This window comes from Ranitomeya imitator, chromosome 1, assembly GCF_032444005.1.
Source record: "Ranitomeya imitator isolate aRanImi1 chromosome 1, aRanImi1.pri, whole genome shotgun sequence".
Lineage (NCBI taxonomy): Eukaryota > Metazoa > Chordata > Amphibia > Anura > Dendrobatidae > Ranitomeya > Ranitomeya imitator.
Window position 1 is genome coordinate 252,550,087 of NC_091282.1, and position 25,657 is coordinate 252,575,743.

Genomic DNA, 25,657 nt, shown 5'->3' on the forward strand with positions numbered 1-25,657 from the left:
TTCCTCAACCAAGAAGTAGACTCACCAGAGTACGATGGCACTGATCAAGGGGAGATCCCTAAGTACGTCCCCCTCAAGAAGATAGACAAAACCCTTTACTCTCAGATGATGCCAAGAGATTTAGTTTAGGGACAGCAGGAGAACTCCATGTGAAGCTAGTGAAGGGTTCAGCTGCCTGGAGGCCTCTCGCAAGGGGAGAGCTTCTGAAGTGTCTGGATGAAGAGATCCACCTGCCCTTTCCCCATCACATGGACAGTCTCGAAGGATCTTTCTTGTTAGGGAAAAACTTAGTGTTTAGGGGGGATTGTCAAGGTAAAAATATATGTCTTTATACTCTTTTGTACTTTATGTATTCTTATGCTGTGAAACAATAAGTTTTTCCCCTTTGCTTGCTAATGTATGTAAGATGGCTGCCAGTATTCACCTTTGCCCTACTTTTTGTTCTTGCCAAAAAGCTACTTTCGTTTCTGAAGCTAAAGTATCGTTTCTGGAGAAATGGAAACTCAAAGTGACGTGGATGAAGGAGGATCCATCATATGACGTCAGACCAACCAGAAGGACTGAATACTAGATACATTGCTTAAACCCCGCCTAACCCCGCCCTCTGCACACCTTTCCCCAATAGATCATATAATGTTGTGTATTAGAAAATAAAGTTAGTCGTTGCTGTGACGTTACGTTACACACGAGTATGCAATGAGTTTGAACCAGCATTGTGTCTGACTCATTCTTATCCGGTACCAACATGCTCTTAATATGATTTGGAATGACTGGTGGATGAAGGGTATTGTCGTGACGATCCCGACAGTAGTATGCGTCTTAAATCTAGTACTGCCATGAAACAAAGCGGAAACAACATTTTCACTGATGTTTTTATCGTTTCCATTTTGAATGGTTCTACTATCTGGTGTTTGTTTAGGTTTTTTAAATTGACAATTGTCCTGAAAGACCCATCTGGTTTCTTCCTGAGAAAAACCGGAGAGAAGAACCCTTTCCCCTTTTCTTGGGGAGGGACTTCCAGAAGAACCCCTATGTTTAGCAATACAGTGACTTCCTGTTCCAGAGCTATTCGCTCCTGTGGTGAAGATCTTTGGGATGTTATCAGGAAGGATGGCTGAGGAAGAGTGAGGAATTTGAACTTTAGTCCCGATGTTATCAAATCTAGAATCCAGTGGCTGCTGGTTATCTTTTCCCAGGTTGAGACAAAGAGGGACAATCTTCATCCCACCCGGGGCAAAAGTTCATTGGGAGGGTTTTTTAGTATCTGTGGGGATTTTGTTGAATATAAACCCCTTATTCTTGTTCTTTTTGTCTTCACATCTGTCTTGTGTTCTAGGGGGGTTTCCTACGGGTAAATCTCTTATCCTGAAAGGGACGTTTGTAGGATGGATATGCAAGGATGGGGAAGGATTTTTCCCCCCTGCTTTTTCCAGAATATCATCCAGAGTGGAGCCAAATAGGAATTCTACTACACAGGGAATATTACAAAGTTTTAACTTCGTTTGGAGGTCTCCTGGCCAACATTTGAGCCAGAGAGCTCTTCTGGCCGCATTGGAGAAAACTGCTGATCTGGCAGCCAGCCTGATGGAATCAGCTGAAGCATCGGCCAGGAAAGCAGCTGCCCCTTTCATTACTGGTAAAGTATTTAATATGCTGTCTCTGGCTGTTTTCCCCTTAAGCTGAGATACTAACTGGTCCAGCCACACCATCAGAGAGCGAGAAGTACAAGCAGCGGCTACTGCTGGTTTCGGCCCTCCTCCGGCTGCTTCCCAGGAACTTTTTAGAAAAGCATCCACTTTTTTGTCCAAGGGGTCCTTTAAAACCCCCATATCCTCAAATGGTAGGGCAAACTTTTGACGCCTTAGCAATGGCTACATCCAATTTGGGAGCTTTTTCCCAAAAGGAGCATGTTGGGTACTCGAAAGGATATTTCCTTCTGGGAGTAAGTAAGGCCTTCCTCATGGGTTTTGTCCATTCTTTGTTAATTAACACCTGTATTTTGTCATTGAGTGGAAATAATTTTTTTTCTGCTCAAGCCCCTCAAACATAATATCCTGGACTGATTTTTTGGGATGAGAGGCAGTCAGTCCCATGGTGCTTCTGACAGCCTTAACCAGGGAACCTGTTTCCTCTAATGGGAAGCAACAACGGCCCCCCCGTGAAGAAGACTATGATGAAGACGATGAAGAATTAGATGAGTCTGAACTAATCTCCCCACTATCGGTGTCACTAGAATCGGAGACAGGGGATTTTGTCTGATTTTCCTAAGTTTTTTACCCTCGTGGAGAGATTTAAAGGTTTCCTGCACTTGGGTTTTGATTAACGATTTGAGTTCTGCAGCGAACCCGGAATGCCCTTCACAGAGTGTTTGCTCTATACAGGATTTACATAGTCTTTTTTCCCATGTGGTAGGTAGATCTTCTTTACAAAGCGCACAGATTCTGTGTTTGGATTTCCCTGAGCTTTTCTTTCCCTAAAGAAGACAAGCAAGAGAAAAGAGTAGGCTCTATTAGCCGGAGCTTTCACAGAGAACTCACCACCTGGTGTACCTCTCAGTACCGGCTGCGGACGATCCATATCTACTATAGGATGTTCCTTTGCTCCGGACGCTGCACTAGAGTCCTTGCTGTGCTGGGATACTGACCGTGCCCCTGTTCCACGCTGCTGGTGATGAGGGGCTCCTTTCCCCTGCGGTCGGTGTTTCTGCTGCTGCACTGGCGATCCCTGTGGTTCTGGGTCGCTCATTATCGCTGGGAAACACTGGCTGGACTCCATTAGAGCAACCAGTCAGCGAGGCAATCCCTTTAAGTAATATGTGACCGGGAAGGCCGAAAAGCCGTGTGCGCGCGAGCGCCCCAGCATGCAGTGTGCCGGGCGCGTCATCCCGCGCATGCGCATTACCTAATTCCTGAGGTGCTTTGCACAAGGAGGCTCGTGCTGCCGCCAATCTCCAGCATGATGATGCGGCTGGTAGGGTGTTCATTGCCCGTGCCATGTACCTACACCTGGAGGGACCCCTCATGGTGTTTTCAGAGCTCCTGGTCGGTCACTGCGGGGATTCTATTTAGGAGTAGCAGTGTTCTTGCTACTGCTCCCCACGCACCCTAGAGACCTACTGATCCCAGCGGCGGCGCTTCAGGTGACCATGCCAGCCGAGGCAGGGGACCCCGCTGCCTGAACCGGTCTGACTGGCCCCGGAATTCCAACGACGATATGAGGTGAGACTGCTGCAGGTTCCCCATCAAGGACAGGAAACCAAACTGATGTGGGAGAGAGGTACCGCCTTTTTATCTGTAGGTTTCCGGTCCTTGGTGGGTGGATCCCCTTTCTCCGTGGTGCCGTCATGGGGGACAGAAAGACACGACCTTTCACAAGGCTGTGTCCGGCTGTCGCCTGGCTCAGAAGGGGGTACATGGAGGTGACACTCCATGTTCCGATCTGTTGCTGGTGTGGGGAGATCGGCGCCCTGTAGGGAACTGTCGCCCCTAGTGTAGCACAGGCCTGTCTTGCGTTGCAGGAGAGTATACGCCTCCTCGTAGTAAAAATTAAAAAATTAAACAGAATAAAATAAAAGTATGGTCTGAATAGCAGACCCCGTGCCTCCTACGGACACCAAGCATGAACTGGTTCTGTCTAGAGCCAGAAGGTGGTGTATACTGGAGCTAACCTTTTTTGTATTCACTTAGCGTCAGCCTCCTAGTAGCAGCAGCATACACCCACAGCCCTGTGTCCCCAATGTGGCAAAGATAAAAAAAAAAAAAAAAAGCAATAAAAATAAATCCCTAGTAGTGAAGGTGTTAAAAATTAGCTTTTGCTCACCCACTACAGCTGTTAGATTGGTGTCATCATGGCTATGGCAATAGTGAAAACTGCAGCCCTGCAGATGTAGACAAGGAGAGTGATCAACAACTAGTCTACTATATAATTGTCTAAGGGGTACATCAGTCAGTCAGTCAGTCCGTCCCGGAAATCCCGCGTCGCTGATTGTCTCACCAGCTGCCTGTCCTGGCTGCCGCGACCAATCAACGACAGGCACAGTCCGATTAGTCCCTCCCTACTTCCGTCCAGTCAGTGCCCGACGCCCGCTCCATACTCTCCCCAGTCAGCGCTCACACAGGGTTAACGTCAGCGTTAACGGACCGCGCTATGCCGTGGGTAACGCACTCCATTAACGCTGCTATAAAACCTGTGTGTCCCCAACTTTTTACTATTGATGCGGCCTATGCAGAATCAATAGTAAAAAGCCATGTTAAAAATAAAAAAACAAAAAACCTGCTATTCTCACCTTCTGTAGTCCGCCGAGATGCGAGCTGCCTCCGCCAGCATCCGTTCCCAGAGATGCATTGCGAAATTACGCAGAAGACTTAGCGGTCTCACGAGATCGCTGAGTCATCTGGGTAATTTCACAATGCATCCTGGGAACGGAAGATGGCGGCAGCAGCCACGCGCGTCTCGGCACAGCTTCGCTGGATCCCGGCGGGTGAGTATATAACTTTTTTATTTTAAATATTTTATTTTAACAGGGATATGGTGCCCACACTGCTATATACCGCGCGGGCTGAGTCATATACCGCGCGGGCTGTGTCATATAGCGCGCGGGCTGTGTTAACGCATCGGGTATTCTACAATATGTATGTATATAGCAGCCACATAGTATATAGCACAGGCCACGTAGTATTTGTCCGCTATATACTACATGGCCTGTGCTATATACTATGTGGCTGCTATATACATACATACATACATACATAGATATTCTAGAATATCCGATGCATTAGAATCGGGCCACCATCTAGTTTTATTATATGAATACAAGGCAAGCCCAGAGAGAAAAGACAGATGCAACTCAAAATTAAGGAAATTGCCCCTCTGAAAATGCAGCTTCACGTTAGATTACCTGTATACATACAAGTGCTTTTCACTAAATTAGAATATCAAAAAGTTATTTTCAGTTCTTCAATACAAAAAGTAAAACTGATTGTTATAGAGTCATTACAGAGTGATCTATTTCAAGTGTTTTTTTTTTTCTGTTAATGTTAAGGCTTACAGCCAATGAAAACCCAAATCATTATCTCAGTAAATTAGAACAACTAAAAAACACCTGCAAAGTCTTCCTAAGCGTTTAAAAAGGTCCCTTAGTCTGTTTCAGTAGGCTCCACAATCATGGGGAAGATTGCCTTCTGGACATCTGTCTCGTCAGCAGTCACTGACACTCCACAAGGAGGGTAAGCCACAAAAGGTCATAGCTACAGAAGCTGGCTGTTCACAGAGTGCTGTATCCAAGCATATTAATGGAAAGTTGAGTGGAAGGAAAAAGGTAATTTGTGTACTCACCGTAAAATCTTTTTCTCCGAGCCAATCATTGGGGGACACAGGACCATGGGTGTTATGCTGCTTGCCACTAGGAGGACACTAAGTAAACACAAAGAATTAACTCCTCCTCTGCAGTATACACCCCTTGACTGGCCAGTAACGACCCAGTTCGGTAGTAAAGCAGTAGGAGTATAAGAAAAACCAAGACAAGTAAACTATGTCAAAAACTGAGGACCAAACCACAACAACAACCAGCCAATAGGCTAACAGGGTGGGTGCTGTGTCCCCCAATGATTGGCTAGGAGAAAAAGATTTTACGGTGAGTACACAAAAAAAATCTCCTTTTCTCCTAAGCCCCATTGGGGGACACAGGACCATGGGACGTCCTAAAGCAGTCCCTGGGTGGAGAGCAATTGCACTGCTAAAACCCCATGTACCACTGGCTTACTGAGGTACTGCTGTCTGCAGAATGCGCCTGCCAAGGGCAGCGTCTGCCGAAGCCTGGGTATGGATGTGATGGTCCAGTCTGCATACCTTCACGAAGCACTAAGTCGCAGCTTTACAAAGCTGTTGTGCGGAAGCCTGGTGCTGAATGACCCAAGAAGCACCGACCGACCGAGTCGAATGCGCCTTAATCCCTGCTGGGACAGGGGTGTTCCTGACGCGGTAGGATTCCTGGATAGTGGAACGAATCCACCGGCTAGAACGGCCTTTGAGGTGGCTAGACCTTCCCTATGTTCCTCCGGAAGCACAAACAGGACATCCGACTTACAGAAGGGAGCCGTGCAAGATATGTACCGCCGAAGAGCTCTAACCACATCCAGAGTATGGAGAGCTTTCTCGATACGATGGGTTGGTGCCAGACAGAATGACGGCAAGACAATGTCCTCATTTAGATGAAAGCAGGAGACGACTTTAGGTAAGAAAGAGGGAGAAGTTCTGAAAACGACCTTGTCTGGGTGAAAAATCAGAAAAGGGGATCGGCAAGAGAGGGCCGCCAACTCAGAAACTCTCCCGATTGACGTAATCGCCATGAGAAAGACCACCTTCCATGAAAGGAGGGTGAGAGATGTCCTGCAATGGTTTGAAAGGGGCCTCATGAAGAACTCCGAGAACCAAGTTAAGATCCCATGAAGCCAAATGCATTCTATAAGGAGGGACCACCCGGGAGAAGACTCCTTGGATGAACGTCTTAACCGGCAGTCTGGAAGCGATCTTTCGTTGGAATAGAACAGACAATGCGGACACTTGTCCCTTGAGCGAGCCTAGGGCAAGGCCTGACTAAACCTGATTGGAGAAACTCCAGATTGTACGGAATGGAAAACACCAGAGGAGAACGTCCATGGGCATTGCACCATGAAAAGAAGATGCGCCAGGTGCGATGATAAATGTGCATGGATACAGGTTTCCTAGCGCAAATCATGGTAGAAGAAACCCCTGGAGAGATTCCGGCTTGGGCTAAAATCCAGGATTCAACAGCCACGCCGTCAAAGACAGGGCCCCAGGGTTCTGGTGGCAAATCGGGTCCTGTGAGAAAAGATCCATGCGATCTGGAAGCCGCCAGGGGACGTTTGTGACCATTTGGACGAATTCCACGTACCATGCTCGGCACGGCCAGTCCGGTGCGACGAGGATCACCGGTCTCCCCTCTGCCCTGATCTTCTTGATGAGTCTCGGGAGCAGAGGAAGAGGCGGAAATATGTATGGCAGCTGGAACCGATGTCACGACAGGACCAGAGCATCTGCCCCGATGGCGCAAGGATCGCGGGATCGAGCAATGAACTGGGGAACCTGGTTGTTGAGCCTCGAGGCCACGAGATCCACATCCGGTGTCCCCCAGCGAAGACCAATCTGCTGGAAGACATCCGGATGGAGGGACCACTCGCCCGAGGCAAGACCTTGGCGACTGAGGAAGTTCGCTTCCCAATTCTCCACACCCAGTATGTGGATCACCGAGATGAGCGAGTGATTGGTCTCAGCCCAGCGCTGGATGTGGGAGACTTCAAGCATGGCTGCCCTGCTGCGGGTTCCCCCTTGCCGGTTGATATACGCCACGGCTGTGGCGTTGTCGGATTGGGTTCTGATGGGATGGCCTGCGAGAAGGTGGTGAAAGTTGCGTAAGGCAAGTGTGATAGCTCGAATCTCCAAGATATTAAATTGGAAGACGCGACTCTTGTGGACCAACGACCCTGTGCCGTGTGGTGATTGAAAACTGCGCCCCAGCCCAAAAGGCTGGCATCGGTGGTCACCACTAACCAGCGCACTGGGAGAAAGGACTTCCCTTGGTTCAGGGAGGACTGTAGCGTCCACCATCTGAGGGTCTGCCTGACTTGTGAGGACAGGTGAAAACGACGGTTGAGGGAGAACAGACTCATGTCCCAGGCTAACAGCAGCGCCTGTTGCAGGGGAGAAAGATGGAACTGCGCAAACAGAACGGCTTCCATCGCCGCAACCGTTTTCCCGAGGATGCGCATCGTGAAGCGAATGGAGTGAGGGACTGGGCGGGAGAGCTTGCGTGCTCCCTGTTGTAAGGACAAGACCTTCTCTGGAGGGAGAATGACTAACCCGCGGGAAGAGTCCAAAATCATGCCCAGGAAGCAGATTTGCTGAGCCGGCACTGGAGATGATTTCTTGAAGTTGATTTTCCAACCCAGGTGAGAAAAAGAATCCACGGTGATACTTACAGACTCCTTGCAGGCAGAAAGGGCCAGACCCTTGATCAATAGGTCATCCAGATACGGAAAACTACCACTCCCGAGCGTGAAGAATGGCCATGACGGCCGCCATGTCCTTCGTGAAGACTCTGGGAGCGGTGGCGAACCCCAAGGGCAAGGCCACAAACTGGAAGTGTTCTTCTTGGACTGCGAAGTGCAGGAACTGCTGATGAGAGAGAAAAATTGGAATATGTAGATAAGCATCCTTGATGTCTATGGATGCAAGGAACTCTCCTTTTTTAAGGGACGCGACAACGGAACGGAGCAAGTCCATCCTGAAGTGTCATACCCGTACTAACTTGTTTAGCAGCTTGAGGTCCAGGACCACGAATAGGTTGGAGTAAAACCCCTTGAACCTTTGGTCTTGAGGGACCGGAACGATGACACCGTCCCTTTGAAGTGCCTGTATGGCCCGAAGATGTGACGCCCTTGATTTGGGGGGAAAAGACTGGAAGAAAACACGATTTTGTATCCGGAAGACACGAGCTCTCTGACCCACTCGTCGTGAACGACCGAGAGCCAATTTTGAGGAACGAAAGGAGACGTCCGCCTACTTTGTCGGTGTCCACCGGACACGTCAACGAGTCATTGTGTAGAAGGTTTAAGGGATGCGGATGCCTTAGGGCCAGAAGGTCTCGGTCTGGGTTTCCAGGAAGTTAGTTCTGTATGAGACCTGGGGATTCCTGTTTTCCCACCATCCCGAACCAGGGAAAGTGGATGACCAACTGGAGTTGTTACGAAGGGACCGGAATCGAAACTGTTGTTGATTCCGAAAAGGCTGAGCAGGTTTTTGCTGGGGAAGAAATTTACTCTTTCCTCCGGTAGCGTCAGAAATGATTTGGTCTAGTTTCTCCCCAAATAAACGGCCAGCTTGGTAAGGTAAAGAAGTCAGCGACTTTTTAGAAGCAGAATCTGCTCGACAATCACGGAGCCACAAGACACTCCTGATGGAGACTGCGTTTGCAGCTGCTTGCGTTTGCAGCTGCTTGAAAGAGAAGGAGATCCAGCTCAACGAAATAGTGAAAAATCCATAGTTTATTTCACTTAAAATATAGTGAAAGGACAAAACATCAGCATACAAAAAAATATTTTAAAACCAAGGTCACAGCGCAATTAGCCACATCTATGGAAACGTTAACTACGAAGTCTCCAGCCTGAGCTATCTGGTTAGCTAGTCTGGCCGCCTCTTGGGGGAGATTACTGTTGTGGACGGTAGAGGTTAACACCTCTGCCCAGGCAACCAGGAAGGAGAGCTGCTCCTGAGGCCTCAAAGACTGAACGAGCCAGGTAGTCAATTTGACGGTCAGAAGGATTTTTGACTGATGAACCGTCGGACAGAGATAAGACTGTTTTGCATGCGAGTCGCGATACGGCAGGATCCAGAGAAGGAGAGAGAAGCAACCCCATCAGGTCCTTGGAGAAAGGATATTTAGCTTCCGTAGCTTTTTGAGCCGTAAATCGCTTCTCCGGGTGTTCCCTGTCTTTTTGGACAATGTCCTGAAACTCAGGGTGATTACCAAATATCTTTTGAACGCGTTTAGCCTTTTTAAAAGACACGACGTGTTCTTGAGTGGATACAGATTCCTTGTCCACCATTAGTGTTTTATTGACTGCCTCAATAAGGGAGTCAAGTGTCTCCTGACTGATCGAGGAGTCTTGGGTTAAAGATTCCTCCGACTCGTATTCTGAGTCATGTATGCTGCGACCCTCGGGGGAGGGGGAGCGAGAAGATGAGCTCACAGATGCTGAAGCTCGAGCATGGACGGGAGATGAGGGAAGGGTTCTTTTTCTGGCACCCCGAGATTCCCGTAGTACGGTACACCCCCTGTGGTCGGACAGCCCAGCACCGGCGCCAGATATTCGTCGCAGCTGAAGGAGGCGAGTTCTGGCTTAAGGAGGACTCCCGGAAAGAGTCCAGTGTCTTGACCAAGGAATCCATTGAACGTGACAAGGACGCAGCCCACTGAGGAGGGCTAGGCTCGAAGGGGTCGGTGGAGACATTGGAGGTGGAGGCAGAAGGCAGCTGCGCACAGGCCGGGTCACAGTTGTGGCACAAAGGGGTATTGTGGGCAGGTGGCAATGCAGAATTGCAAGTGGCACATGAAGTAAAAAACACAGTGTGCTTTTTATTGCCCCTTTTAGCCTCCTTAGATTGAAACATAGTGTATGTCTATTCTCCAGTAAACTGCTAATAGCAGGGCTATGGGTGCAGAGAAGGGGTTAAGCTTTTCCCTATGGAGTGGAGCAGCTTACCCACGGTCCCGGGCTGGTGTACCCAGGGAGGGAGAGGGAAGTAGTGTTTTCGGCTGTACTTCCCTGCAGCAGTGGAGTCCCAAGATGGCGCCCGAGAAATGCAGGGCTCTTCTTGTTCAGAGCGTGAAGCGCCTGAGTAGTGGGCGGGGCTCCGGGCGGGATTTTTGAATTGCGGCCTAGTCCAGCTGAAGAAGTCGGGGACTAAATAAGTGGAGCCGGCCGGCCGCGCCTAACGATCTCCCCAGGGACCCGGACCGCACCTTCCCACGCCGGCAGCATGAGGAAGGGTAGTACTCACAGAGGAGGGAGCCACCTCCAGCTCAATCGATCCTCCCTATGCTGGGGGATGGAGAGCGTCCTGATGTGTGCTTGCCGCAGGGGACTTACGGATGTGCCTGCCGCAGGGGGCTTACGGCTACTGTGGGGACTACATGACGCCAACAGGTGAGGGCTTGAGTGCGGAGGAGCCCAGGAGATGCACATAAGAGGTATACTCTATGTGCTCGCCATCTTACAGAGGGGGGAGATCGGGACCGTATAGGAACCATGGCCCTAGCGTAGATTAGGCGTGCCCCAGTCGTCGCAGGAGAGGTACAGGGAGGTATACTCGCCTGTTGATGGTTCGGGGAAGAGCGGACCCTGAAAAGGAATCTGTCGCCCCTTCACTCCGTTAATTAAAAAGTAAAAATTTACAGAAAAATAAAAATAAAATAAAAAACGTTGGGGTCTGAGAACAGACCCAAGTGCCTCCTACAGACACTAAGCAAGAACTGGGTCGTTAATGGCCTGTCAAGGGGTGTATACTGCAGAGGAGGAGTTAATTCTTTGTGTTTACTTAGTGTCCTCCTAGTGGCAAGCAGCATAACACCCATGGTTCTGTGTCCCCCAATGAGGCGTAGGAGAAAAGTGTGGTAGAAAAAAGGTGCACAAGCACCCGGGATAACACCAGCCTTGAAAGGATTGTTAAGAAAAATTTGAGGGAGATTCACAAGGAGTGGACTGCTGCTGAAGTCATGGGCTACAGGTGTCACATCCCTTGTGTCAAGCCACTCGTAACCAATAGACAACGCCTGAAGTGTCTTAGCTGGGCCAAGGAGAAAAAGAACTGGACTGTTGCTCAGTGGTCCAAGGCGTTTTCAGATTAAAGTAAGTTTTGCATTTTCTTTGGAAATCAAGGTCCTAGAGTCTGGAAGAAGAGTGGAGAGGCAAACAATCCAAGCTCCATGAAGTCTAGTGTGAAGTTTCCACAATCAGTGATGGTTTGGGGAGCCATGTCATCTGCTGGTGTAGGTCCACTGTTTTATTAAGACCAGAGACAGCACAGCCGTCTACCATAAAAATGTTACAGCACTTCACACTTCCCTCTGCCAACAACCTTTTTGTAGACCGAAATTTCATTCTCCAGCAGGACTTGGCACCTGTCCACACTGCCAAAAGTACCAATACCTAGTTTAAAAACAACAGTATCACTGTGCTTGATTGGCCAGAAAACTCGCCTGACCTTAAAGGCCCCTTCACATTAAGCGACGCTGCAGCGATACCGACAACGATCCGGATCGCTGCAGCGTCGCTGTTTGGTCGCTGGAGAGCTGTCACACAGACAGCTCTCCAGCGACCAACGATCCCGAAGTCCCCGGGTAACCAGGGTAAACATCGGGTTACTAAGCGCAGGGCCGCGCTTAGTAACCCGATGTTTACCCTGGTTACCAGCGTAAAAGTAAAAAAAAACAAACACTACATACTTACCTACCGCTGTCTGTACCCGGCGCTCTGCTTCTCTGCACTCCTCCTGCACTGGCTGTGAGCACAGCGGCCGGAAAGCAGAGCGGCTGACCGACGCTCACAGCCAGTACAGGAGGAGTGCAGAGCATAGCGCCAGGGACAGACAGCGGTAGGTAAGTATGTAGTGTGTTTTTTTTTACTTTTACGCTGGTAACCAGGGTAAACATCGGGTTACTAAGCGCAGACCTGCGCTTAGTTACCCGATGTTTACCCTGGTTACCAGTGAAGACATCGCTGGATCGGTGTCACACACGCCGATCCAGCGATGTCCACGGGAGATCCAGCGACTTTGTTCAGCGACCAACGATCTCCCAGCAGGGGCCTGATCGTTGGTCGCTGTCACACAACGATTTCCTTAACGATATCGTTGCTACGTCACAAAAAGCAACGATATCGTTATGTGTGAAGGTACCTTAACCTCAGAGAATCTATGGGGTATTGTCAAGAGGAAGATGAGAGACAACAGACCCAACAATGCAGACAAGCTGAAGGCTGCTATCAAAGCAACCTGGGATTACATAACACCTCATCACTGCCACAGGCTGATCCCTCCATGCCACACCACATTGATGCAAAAGGAGCCGCAAGCAAGTATTGAGTGCATTCACTGAACATACATTTCAGAATTTACTATCAATTTTCAAGCTGGTGTTAGAAAGTATTCTAATTTGCTGAGAATGACTTTTGGGTTTTCATTGGCTGTAAGCCATAATCATCATTAACAGAAAAAAAAAACACTTGAAATAGATCAGTTTGTAATGACTATATAATATACGAGTTTCACTTTTTGTATTGAAGAACTGAAATAAATTAACTTTTTTGATGATATTATAATTTTGTAAGAAGCACTTGTAGATGTTGGCCGCTCATTGTGAAAAACCACATGGAAATAACATGCTGTTTTATTGCAAATTGCTAAAAAGTTTTCAGCCACTTGACAAGTAAAGATGAAGACCATAAATACCATAGTGTTAAACATGTGGTACTGGAAGATCAGCACAATCTATATATATATATATATATATATATATATAAATCTCTATAGGCGCTTTTAGGTGTTAAAGGTGAAACTAGACGTGATGAGGAAGATTACAATTTGTGGAAATGCAACTTCATATTAGGATACTTTGGTACCTCCCATCCGTCAGTTAATTGAGGGTTCTCATTCAGCAGGGGCTGCCCAAGCTTGTCAAGGCAGAAATTAGTAAAATAAAGTACACTTCCCACAACCTGTAAGAAAGCGAGAATGAAATTAACCATTTGCATCCAACATCATTAAAATGAACACAAGTTTCAGTGGGGAGCAGAAGGGATACTGTAGGGCACCTATAAACTACAAGATCTGTCACTAAAAAGCAAAGCTGAGTTGTTGGGGAGTGTTTAAAATTCAACAGTACTTTTAACCCCTTAGTGACAGAGCCAATTTTGCACTTATTGACCAGGCCAATTTTTACAATTCTGACCACTGTCAATTTATGTGGTTATTACACTGGAACGCTTCAACGGATTCCACCGATTCTGAGAATGTTTTTCGTGACATATTGCACTTCAAGTTAGCGGTAAAGTTTCTTTGATAAGACTTGCGTTTATGAAAAATACGGAAACGTGGCGAAAATTTTTAAAATTTTGCAATTTTCAAACTTTGAATTTTTATGCCCTTAACCCCTTCATGACCGGGGGATTTTTCGTTTTTCCGTGTTCGTTTTTCGCTCCCCTCCTTCCCAGAGCCATAACTTTTTTATTTTTCCGTCAATTTGGCCATGTGAGGGCTTATTTTTTGCGGGACGAGTTGTACTTTTGAACGACATCATTGGTTTTAGCATGTCGTGTACTAGAAAACGGGAAAAAAATTCCAAGGGCGGTGAAATTGCAAAAAAAGTGCAATCCCACATTGGTTTTTTGTTTGGCTTTTTTGCTAGGTTCACTAAATGCTAAAAATGACCTGCCATTATGATTCTCCAGGTCATTACGAGTTCATAGACACCAAACATGACTAGGTTATTTTTTATCTAAGTGGTGAAAAAAAAATCCAAACTTTGCTAAAAAAAAAAAAAAAATTGCGCCATTCTCCGATACTCGTAGCGTCTCCATTTTTCGTGATCTGGGGGTCGGTTGAGGGCTTATTTTTTGCGTGCCGAGATGACGTTTTTAATGATAGCATTTCGGTGCAGATACGTTCTTTTGATCGCCCGTTATTGCATTTTAATGCAATGTCGCGGCGACCAAAAAAATGTAATTCTGGCGTTTCGAGTTTTTTTTCCCGCTACGCTGTTTAGCGATCAGGTTAATACTTTTTTTTATTTGATAGATCGGGCAATTCTGAGCGCGGCGATACCAAATATGCGTAGATTTGATATTTTTTTTATTGATTTATTTTGATTGGGGCGAAAGGGGGGTGATTTAAACTTTTATGTTTTTTTTATTTTTTTCACATTTTTTTAAACTTTTTTTTTTTAACTTTTGCCATGCTTCAATAGCCTCCATGGGAGGCTAGAAGCAGGCACAGCACGATCGGCTCTGCTACATAGCAGCGATCTGCTGATCGCTGCTATGTAGCAGAATTGCACGTGTGCTGTGAGCGCCGACCACAGGGTGGCGCTCACAGCGACGGGCAATCAGTAACCATAGAGGTCTCAAGGACCTCTATGGCTACAATGGAGACGCATCGCCGACCCCCGGACATGTGACGGGGGTCGGCGATGACGTCATTTCCGGCCGCCCGGCCGGAAGCGGTAGTTCAATGCCGCTGTCTGCGTTTGACAGCGGCATTTAACTAGTTAATAGGTGCGGGCAGATCGCGATTCTGCCCGCGCCTATTACAGGCACATGTCAGCTGTTCAAAACAGCTGACATGTCCCGGCTTTGGTGCGGGCTCACCGCGGAGCCCTGCATCAAAGCAGGGGAGCCGGCATCGGACGGTATAGTACGTCCGATGCCGGTAAGGGGTTAAATCAGAGAGTTATGTCACAGAAAATGGTTACTAAATAACATTTCCCACATGGTCTACTTCAGCACAATTTTGGAAACAATTTTTTTTGTTACAAAAGCTAAGGCTGGTTTCACACTTGCGTTTTAAAACGCAGCGTTTTAAACGCAAACGCATTTGGTGCAAAAACGCGTTTAAACGTGTTTAAATGCAGCGGTTTTTTAGATGCGTTTTTGCGTTTAAACACAGCAGTTTTTTAGACGCATGCGTTTTTGCGTTTAAACACGTTTGACGTGTTTAAACGCGTTTTTTCCTGCGTTAGCGTTTTTGAAACGCATGATGAGAAGTGTGTGACAGCTGCCAATCATCAAAATCAACTAGAAAACCCACTATAAACATAAATACCTAGGGTTAGGATCGCGTTAGAGTTTGCGTTAGAGTTTGCGTTAGAGTTTGCGTTAGAGTTTGCGTTAGAGTTTGCGTTAGAGTTTGCGTTAGAGTTTGCGTTAGAGTTTGCGTTAGAGTTTGCGTTAGAGTTTGCGTTAGAGTTTGCGTTAGAGTTTGCGTTAGAGTTTGCGTTAGAGTTTGCGTTAGAGTTTGCGTTAGAGTTTGCGTTAGAGTTTGCGTTAGAGTTTGCGTTAGAGTTTGCGTTAGAGTTTGCGTTAGAGTTTGCGTTAGAGTTTGCGTTAGAGTTTGCGTTAGAGTTTGCGTTAGAGTTTGCGTTAGAGTTTGCGTTAGAGTTTGCGTTAGAGTTTGCGTTAGAGTTTGCGTTAGAGTTTGCGTTAGAGTTTGCGTTAGAGTTTGCGTTAGAGTTTGCGTTAGAGTTTGCGTTAGAGTTTGCGTTAGAGTTTGCGTTAGAGTTTGCGTTAGAGTTTGCGTTAGAGTTTGCGTTAGAGTTTGCGTTAGAGTTTGCGTTAGAGTTTGCGTTAGAGTTTGCGTTAGAGTTTGCGTTAGAGTTTGCGTTAGAGTTTGCGTTAGAGTTTGCGTTAGAGTTTGCGTTAGAGTTTGCGTTAGAGTTTGCGTTAGAGTTTGCGTTAGAGTTTGCGTTAGAGTTTGCGTTAGAGTTTGCGTTAGAGTTTGCGTTAGAGTTTGCGTTAGAGTTTGCGTTAGAGTTTGCGTTAGAGTTTGCGTTAGAGTTTGCGTTAGAGTTTGCGTTAGAGTTTGCGTTAGAGTTTGCGTTAGAGTTTGCGTTAGAGTTTGCGTTAGAGTTTGCGTTAGAGTTTGCGTTAGAGTTTGCGTTAGAGTTTGCGTTAGAGTTTGCGTTAGAGTTTGCGTTAGAGTTTGCGTTAGAGTTTGCGTTAGAGTTTGCGTTAGAGTTTGCGTTAGAGTTTGCGTTAGAGTTTGCGTTAGAGTTTGCGTTAGAGTTTGCGTTAGAGTTTGCGTTAGAGTTTGCGTTAGAGTTTGCGTTAGAGTTTGCGTTAGAGTTTGCGTTAGAGTTTGCGTTAGAGTTTGCGTTAGAGTTTGCGTTAGAGTTTGCGTTAGAGTTTGCGTTAGAGTTTGCGTTAGAGTTTGCGTTAGAGTTTGCGTTAGAGTTTGCGTTAGAGTTTGCGTTAGAGTTTGCGTTAGAGTTTGCGTTAGAGTTTGCGTTAGAGTTTGCGTTAGAGTTTGCGTTAGAGTTTGCGTTAGAGTTTGCGTTAGAGTTTGCGTTAGAGTTTGCGTTAGAGTTTGCGTTAGAGTTTGCGTTAGAGTTTGCGTTAGAGTTTGCGTTAGAGTTTGCGTTAGAGTTTGCGTTAGAGTTTGCGTTAGAGTTTGCGTTAGAGTTTGCGTTAGAGTTTGCGTTAGAGTTTGCGTTAGAGTTTGCGTTAGAGTTTGCGTTAGAGTTTGCGTTAGAGTTTGCGTTAGAGTTTGCGTTAGAGTTTGCGTTAGAGTTTGCGTTAGAGTTTGCGTTAGAGTTTGCGTTAGAGTTTGCGTTAGAGTTTGCGTTAGAGTTTGCGTTAGAGTTTGCGTTAGAGTTTGCGTTAGAGTTTGCGTTAGAGTTTGCGTTAGAGTTTGCGTTAGAGTTTGCGTTAGAGTTTGCGTTAGAGTTTGCGTTAGAGTTTGCGTTAGAGTTTGCGTTAGAGTTTGCGTTAGAGTTTGCGTTAGAGTTTGCGTTAGAGTTTGCGTTAGAGTTTGCGTTAGAGTTTGCGTTAGAGTTTGCGTTAGAGTTTGCGTTAGAGTTTGCGTTAGAGTTTGCGTTAGAGTTTGCGTTAGAGTTTGCGTTAGAGTTTGCGTTAGAGTTTGCGTTAGAGAAATGCAACATGTAGTAAAATTACTACACGTTGCATTTCTGCAACAAAACGTATGCATATAAAAAACGCATGCGTTGCAAAAACGCGTCAAAAGGCATGCAAAAAAAACGCATGCGTTTTTAATGTTAAGTATAGGAGAAAAACGCATGCTTTTTTTGCGTTTACCGCAAAAACGCTAAAAAAAACGCAAATGTGAAACCACCCTAGAAGGGTTAAAAAGTTAACCAGCGATTTCTCATTTACACACTGTTTTTTGTTTTTCTTTTTAGGGACCACATCACATTTTAAGTCACTGAGGGGTGTACATGACAGAAAATACCCACAAGTGACACCATTTTTTAATCTAGACCCCCAAAGGAACTTATCTAGATGTGTGGTGAGCACTTTGAACCCCAAAGTTCTTCACAGAAGTTTATGATTTAGAGCTACGAAGAAGAAAAAACAAAAAAAAAAACAAAAACATTTTTTCCACAAAAATTATCTTTTCGCCCCAAAATTGTTATTTTCCCAAGGGTAACAGGAGAAATTAAACCCCCAAAGTTGTTGTGCTATTTTTCCTAAGTAGTGATGAGTGAGTATACTCGTTGCTCGGGTTTTCCCGAGCACGCTTGGGTGATCTCCGAGTATTCATTAGTGCTCGGAGATTTAGTTTTCGTCACCTCAGCTGATTTACAGCTGATAGACAGCTTGAATACATGTGGGGATTCCCTAGCAACCAGGCAACCCCCACATGTACTCAGGCTGGCTAGCAGCCGTAAATCATGCAGCTGCATCAACAAAAACTTAATCTCTGAGCAGTTACAAATATTTGGAGACCACCGCAGCAACGAGTATACTCGCTCATCACTAGTCTTAAGTATGCGGATACCCATATGTGGGGGTAAACCACTGTTGCATTGCAGGGCTGAAAAGGGAGGGAGCACCGTTTGACTTTTTGAATGCAAAATGGTCTGGAATCAATGGTGGCGCCATGTCACGTTTGGAGACCCCCTGATGTACCTTAACAGTGGAATCCCCCCCAAATCCTAAGCCCAATTCACTTTAGCCCAACTCAAACCCTAATGAAATTTTTTATTTTTTTTTATTTTTCCCTAACTAAGGGGATGATAAAGGGGGGTTTTATTTATATTTTTTTTATTTTGATCACTGTGATAGGGTCTATCACATTGATCAAAATGACCCAATATGAAAAATGTCCTATTGTGGCTGGGTGCCGGCCAGCATATCTTGGTGGGCGCACTACGACTGCGCCCGCCATTTTCTCCCAGAAGACAACTCCGGTGGTCCGGGGGACATCACGAGGGGACGACAGGGACTCAGAAGGTACAGGGGGTGATCGGGGGACCCCATTTCTCTCTCCTCTGACCCCTCAATTACCATTCTCTTCTCTGCATATTCCAAATCCTTAGCTTTGCACATATTGACACTGCAGTAGCTGAGGGCAAACAAGTGTCACTGTGTGCAAGAGTTGAGTTCTCAACCCCAACTACTGTGTGTAGCTACCACATGCTGCACACAGGACCATAAAGCGGGGAGTGGGCGATGCAGACAGACATGAGAACGCGTACAATGTCAGTGTGTCATCACTATGCCTAAAGCCCTAGAAATGTAACTTTCTATACAAATTGACTAAAATCTTCAGTATCGGTATGATTTCTTTTGGAACCAAGACCCCTATATGAAGGTCTAAATAGTTTAATTTCAGTTTTGGGGATGCCAGATAGCCCTTAAAGAAATAAAAGGCAAAAATGGGGTATGGTGACAATTCGTTTATACTTACACTGAAGGCTTCCTTGATTTTCTTAACTGCATTTACACTAGCGTTATCACTGGCCTCCAAAGAAATACTTGATGGCTGGGTGGGGGGGGGGGTAGAAAAAAAAAATTCAGCATAGATGCTCAGCTTTAAAAATAGTTATTAAAAAGAAAAAAATAAAATTGAAAAAAAAAAAAAGTACCCACCTCCCTTTAAAGCACCAAAATGTCAAATAAAATAGTTCAAATGGTCGATACAATATGATAAAGAAGCAAACGTCTCAACCCCCCCTATTATAATAACCTTAAACCAAATAAAATTTGAGATTACCTTTTCTTCTGTAGAGGTTAGCATCTGCCGACAAGAACCCTTTAACTTGTTCAAAAGAAATCAGAGTAAGGTACTTGGGCTTCTTTCACACTCGTGTCGTGTGCTGTACGTCGTTGTGCAGAGACTTTTTCCCGGAAAGAGAGTGACAGACACTTTTTCCCGGATGTGAACATCCTTCCAAGCATGCTCAGAGGGGAAAAATGTGATACGTCGCTGGATTCCTGTGTGACGGTCGGCGACGGATCCTGCATCCATAGGCTTCCATTATAGCTGACAACTGGTAGCGCAGGATGCGTCGCTGACCGATTTTCTGACGTACAGAAAAAAAACGTTCCTCTGAACATTTTCTCCGCACGAAGGACCGTTATTTTCCAACGGATCCAGTGCACGACAGATGAAACGGATGGCAATCAGTCGCTAATATAAGTCTATGAGAAAATGCAGGATCCTGCAAATTTTTTTGCAGGATCCTTCATTCGCAAAATACGACAGATTGTGACGGAAGCTGAAAAACGCAAGTGTGAAAGAGGCCTTAGAACCCATTTACAAATTACCAATGGCAAATAAACCCTAACTAAAGAAGCAGCTAGTTACATGTTTTAAAGGCAAATGTTTGTAGAGGTCTAGAAAAGCAAAAAGAAATGGTTCGCAGCCCGAGTGGAGTGTGCTCTGACCCCCACTGGGATGGGCTGATTTCTGACTCGGTATGACTCCTGGATGGTGGAACGAATCCACCCGGCTATCGTGGCCTTAGAAGCGGCAAGACCCTTCCGGTGATCTTCTGAAGTACGCCATCCTTGAGATGTACCTTCGCAGAGCTGTGAATAGGGGTCGGACAGAAGAACAATGTTCTCGTTAAGATGGAAGGACGAAACGACCTTTGGCAAAAAGGATGGCAACGGTATGAGGACAACCTGGTCCTGATGGAAATTAAGGAAAGGCACCTGGCAGGACAAGGTGGCTAATTCCGAAACTCTTGTGATCGATGTGATCGCCACAAGGAAGGCAACCTTCCTGGACAGAAAAATCAACCAAACGTCCTAAAGCGGTTCAAAGGGAGGTTCCTAAAGGGCACTTAGCACCAAGTTGGAGGTCCCAAGGCTCTAGAGGCATGTGATAGGGAGGAGCGACGTGTGACATGCCCTGAAGAAAGGTCTTAACCTGAAGTTTTGACGTGATGCGTCTCTGAAATAAGACAGATGAAGCGGAGATTTGGCCCTTGAGAGAGCGGAGTGCCAGACCGGAGTCAAGACCGGAATGTAGGAACTCTAAAATGGTGGGAACTGAGAAGACAAGAGGGGAAAGACAGTGATCCTTGCACCAAACAAAAAAATGTCTTCCAGGTACGGTGATAGATATGGACCGATGTGGGTTTACAGGCACAAACCATAGTGGAAATGATTGAGAAAACCCAGCCTGGCTCAAGACCCATGATTCAACGGCCATTAAACACAGGGCTTTTGAGTTCTGGTGGTATATCGGGCCCTGGGAAAGCAGATCTGGCCGATCCATCAGCCTCCAGGGTATGTCGGCGACAAGGCGTACCAACTCTGCGAACCACGAGCGGCATGGCCAATCGGAAGTGACCAGGATCACTGGGACTCCTTCCGCCTTGATCTTCCCGATTACTCTGGGGAGTAAATGGTAGAGGGGGGAAAATGTACGGAAGGCAGAATTGGCGCCACGAAAGAACCAGAGCATCGACACTGATAGCTGTCGGATTTCGAGACCTTGCTATAAACTGGGGAACCTTGGCATTCAGTCTGGGTGAAATGAGATCCACATCTGGGATCCCCCAGCGAAGACAGATCTGGTTGAAGACTTCTGGATGAAGCTCCCACTCCCGAGGTGAGAGCCTGACGGATGAGGAAGTCCGCCGTCCAGCTTTCCACTCCTGAAATGTGCACCACGGAGATCACTGAGTGGCTGTTCTCTGCCCATCGGAGGATGTGAGTTACCTCAGACATGGCCGCCCTGCTGCGGGTACCCCCTTAATTGATGTATGCCACAGTCGTGGCGCTGTCTGATTGAATACGGATGGGGTGACCCGCTAGAAGATGATGGAACTGTTGCAGGGACAGCCGAATAGCACGGATCTCCAGAATGTTGATCAGTAGCCTCGATTCTTGAATTGACCAGCGGCCCTGTGCAGTGTGGTGGCGGACGACTGCTCCCCAGCACGAAAGACTGGCATCGGTAGTCACCACCAGCCATTGACCGGGTAGGAAAGACTTCCCCAGTTAAGGGAAGAATTCAAAGTCCACCACCTGGGAGCCTGTCTGGCCTGAAGGGACAAGTGGCACCTGCGGTCGAGAGAGAACGGGTTTCTGAACCAAACAGCCAGAAGGGCATGTTGTAGGGGACGAAGGTGCAGTTGGACAAAAGGGACCACTTCCATTGATGCCACCATCTTTCCTAGTACCCTCAATGCAAACCAGATGGACTGAGAAGAATGACAAAGCAATCGGGCTCCTTGTTGAAGGGCTAATACCTTGCCTGGAGTTAGAATTACCAACCCCCGAGACGAGTCTAGTGACATTCCTAGAAAGATAATCTGTTGGGCTGGGATAGGAGAGGATTTGCTTAAGTTTAATCAGTCAGCCCAGGAAAGAAAGTGCATCATAAGTAATGCGAACAGACTCCACACAGTCATGGAAAGACGGACCCTTGATCAACAAGTCATCCAGATGGGTGCGTGATCGTTCTGCCCTAAGAGTGCAGGATGGACATGACAGCCACCACGACTTTGTGAACACTCTGGGGGCTGTAGCGAGGCCAAAGGGCAGGGCCGTGAATTGAAAATGCTGGTTGCGAATGGCGAAGCGCAGGAATCTCTGGTGGTGGGAACGGAATAAGTAAGTGTCTTGAATGTCGATTGAGGCCAAGAATTCTCCCTCTTCCAGGGAAGTGATAACAGAGCAGCGATTCCATGCGGAAATGATGGACCTTGACAAACTTGTTTAGAAGTTTGAGGTCTAGTATGGGTCTCACCTTTCCTTCCTTCTTGGGACGACGAAAAGGTTCGAATAGAAACCCTGAAACCTTTCGCTTTCTGGGACGGAAACAATGATGCCATCGTGACAATGCGTCTATGGGCCGGGAGAAAGCGTTTGCCCTTGCCTCTGAAGAAGGAGGACGGGAGGGAAAGAAACGTGAAGGGGGCATGTAGCAAAGACGATCTTGTATCCAGACACCAGATCTCTAACCCACTCGTCGGAGACTATGGAAAGCCAGACCTGACAAAAAGTAGGCGACCGCCTACCCTGCCGGTCTCGTCCGGATAGCGCTGCTAGTCAGCGTGAGGAAAATCTGAGACCCAGGACCTTTAGGTCTCAACTGCTTGGGTCGGAACTTCCAATGCTGGTTAGGTCTGTACGAGACCTAAGCTCCTCCATCCCTTCGTGGAGAACATCCCAAATTGGACAAAGTAGTGGTAGAGGACTAGCCTGGAGTGGAGAGAAAGGAACTGAAACGGATTTGTTACTGTCTCCGAAGGGAGGCCTAAGTCTCTGTTGGGGAAGGAATTTACTCTTCCCTTCCGTAGCATCGGAAGTAAGCTGATCCAGCTTTTCTCCAAATAAGCGACCGCTTTGATAAGGAAGGGAGGTAAGAGACTTTTGATGCAGAGTCCGCCTTCCACTCTCTGAGCCATAATCTCCTTCTGATAGTGATGGCATTGGCTGCTGACTGAGCAGCACAACCGGCCGAATCCAAGGATCCATGTACCAAGAATCACCTGCCCGGGAAGTTTGGTTGGCAAGGTGTGCCGCCTCAGGAGGAAGGCTACTGCTCCGAAGAGACCAGAAAACCATTGCCTTAGCTACCCATGCTGCGGCAAAGGATGGATAGAGAGCCGAACCTGAGGCATCAAGGACAGAGAGTCAAACTTTGGCGGTCCGTGGGGTTTTTGATGGATGAGCCATCCAGCATGGACAGGAGTTTTGGACGCTAGGTAAGATACTGGGGGACCTACCACCAGAGATTCAGCCCAATCTTCTTTCAGATCAGCTGAAAAAGGATACTTTGCTTCAAGAGGCCTTTGTCCTGTGAACCGTTTATCCGGACTAACTATGGCTCTAAATTCAGGACGAACAGCAAATGCCTTATGAGAGCATTTACTCCTCTCCGGAGCGGAGCTGGAATCTGCCTCAACCTTTAAGGCCTAGTTGACAGCCTCAACTAGCGAATCCACTGTTTTCTGAAAATTTGGCGAATCCAGATCTAAGGAACCATCAGAATCACTCAGAAAAACGTTCGCTACTGACCCCTGGAGAGGGAGAGCAAGAAACAGATCTCTGAGGCGACAAGGCACGTGTCTGCACAGGAGACGTGCTATGGATCTGTTTTCTAGGTGCCTGACAGCTTCTAGAGTGCTTTCAGCACCGGATAACTGACTGTTTCCGGCTTGGAAAGGATCCGTCTACATCAGCCCTGCAAAAGGAATATTTAATTTGGCGACACATATATTAATACTTGTACCAGAGGTTAGGACAGCAACAAACCAGTAATAACCACAGATGGAATGATATTGGGAGCTGTTATATCACTCATTGTATCTAATTGTACTTTTTTGTACCAAAATATCTATATATGTATATAAAGACAACAGTATCCCATCAATAAACCTATGGAGGTATGTCCAAAAGGATTCTCAAGTCATTACCTCAGGACTAGTAGTGAACCATAGAGACCAAAACAAACGTTGCGGTCTTAATAAGCACAGAAGTGTATTAAATTGATGACTAAAAATAGAATTATTCTTACCGTTAATTCAGTTTCTAGTAACCCACCACGACAGCACACCTGGAGGATGTTACCTCTTTCCTAATAGGGACAGGAAATGACAAGAAGTTAAATAACCCCTCCCTCATCCTCCCCCTCAGTGTTAATATAAAGGACCACAGGAGAAGGAATGCTTCAAATTATATTTATTCTTTTCAGAACGCATAACAAGCAAAGGGAGGGATTACTCCTGCTGTCGTGGTGGGTTACTAGAAACCGAACGGTAAGAATAATTCTATTTTCTCTAGTAACCCCCCACGACAGCACACCTGGAGCAGTACCCAAGAGTAACATTTAGGGAGGGACTACAGCACTAAGGACTTTTTCTCCGAAGGCTAAGTCTTCTTTTGACATCAGGTCAAGTTTGTAATGTTTGGAGAACGTATGGACTGAGAACCACGTAGCCGCTCTGCATATTTGCTCAATGGAAGCACTGGCTTTCTCGGCCCAGGAGACAGCTGTTGCCCTAGTAGAATGAGCTGTGAGCTTTTCTGGTGGTGGAAGGCCATGAATTTGAAAGGCCTCCAGGATTGCCCTTTTTATCCAATTCGCAATTGTAGATTTGGAAGTCTTCTTCCCCTTATTCTGGCCGAGAAGATGAATAAACAGATTCTGATCCTTTCTAATCTTCTCTGACGCTTGAAGATAATAGAGTACCATTCTCCGAACATCCAGAGTATGGAAATGTTCCTCTTCCTTATTCTTTGGCTCCTGATAGAAAGAAGGAAGAATTATCTCCTGCGATTTGTGGAAGTCAGAGACGACCTTTGGGAGAAAGGATGGATCCAATCGCAGGATAAGCCTGTCCTGTAGAATCTTCATGTAGGGCTCATTGATTGACAGGGCTTGTAGTTCACCAACTCTTCTGGCTGTTGTTATAGCCACCAAGAAGGTGGTCTTCCAGGCGAGTTTATCCATACTTATGGATGATAAGGGCTCAAACGGTGGAAGAGCAAGTCCTTTCAGGACTATATTCAGGTCCCAGGATGGAACTATATTCATGGGTCTTGGAGATATGCAGGATGCCGCCGTCATGAATCTTCTCACCCATCTATGGTAAGCTAAAGACTGGTCAAAATAAGAGCTCAAGGCTGCCACTTGTACCTTGAGGGTGCTGGGTCTGAGACCTTTGTCCAGTCCATCTTGTAGGAAATCCAGGATCCTGACTAGGTTCAGTCTATCTGGGTTAGGTTGTTCAGGAGCACACCATGTGATAAAAGTCTTCCAGATCTTCTGGTAGATAGAATTAGTTACTGTTTTCCGGCTTTTTTGTAGTGTCTTAATGACTCTCTCTGACAGCCCTCTGGTCTTCAGAATTGAGAATTCAGAAGCCAGGCATTTAGGTGTAACCTCTCGGGATCTGGATGGAGTATTGGCCCTTGGTAGAGAAGATTTTTGACCGGAGGAAGTGCTATTGGTCCATCTATTGTTAGGCTGATGAGGGCCCCAAACCAGCTTCTTTTGGGCCAAAGTGGAGCCACCAAGATCACCCTGAGCTTCTCTGCCCTTATCTTCTGCAGGACTCTTAGTAGAACTGGCAATGGCGGGAAAGCGTATGCTAGTGTAAATGTCC

The 25,657-nt window shown here is 46.7% G+C and overlaps 1 protein-coding gene across 2 annotated transcripts in view; it reads right to left on the minus strand.

The window, feature by feature from the left end:
• The window catches only part of ZCCHC8 (zinc finger CCHC-type containing 8), an 82,226-nt gene that overhangs the window by 43,305 nt on the left and 13,264 nt on the right, over positions 1-25,657 (minus strand). Inside the window, exons 5-6 of one of the 2 annotated variants that reach the window (XM_069755639.1) lie at positions 18,997-19,071; positions 13,189-13,292 (exon numbers count right to left, since the gene is read on the minus strand). In XM_069755639.1, the coding sequence (XP_069611740.1) occupies positions 13,189-13,292; positions 18,997-19,071 (179 nt within the window). The remainder of the gene's footprint in view (positions 1-13,188; positions 13,293-18,996; positions 19,072-25,657) is intronic. The other variant, XM_069755643.1, reaches the window with a different exon arrangement.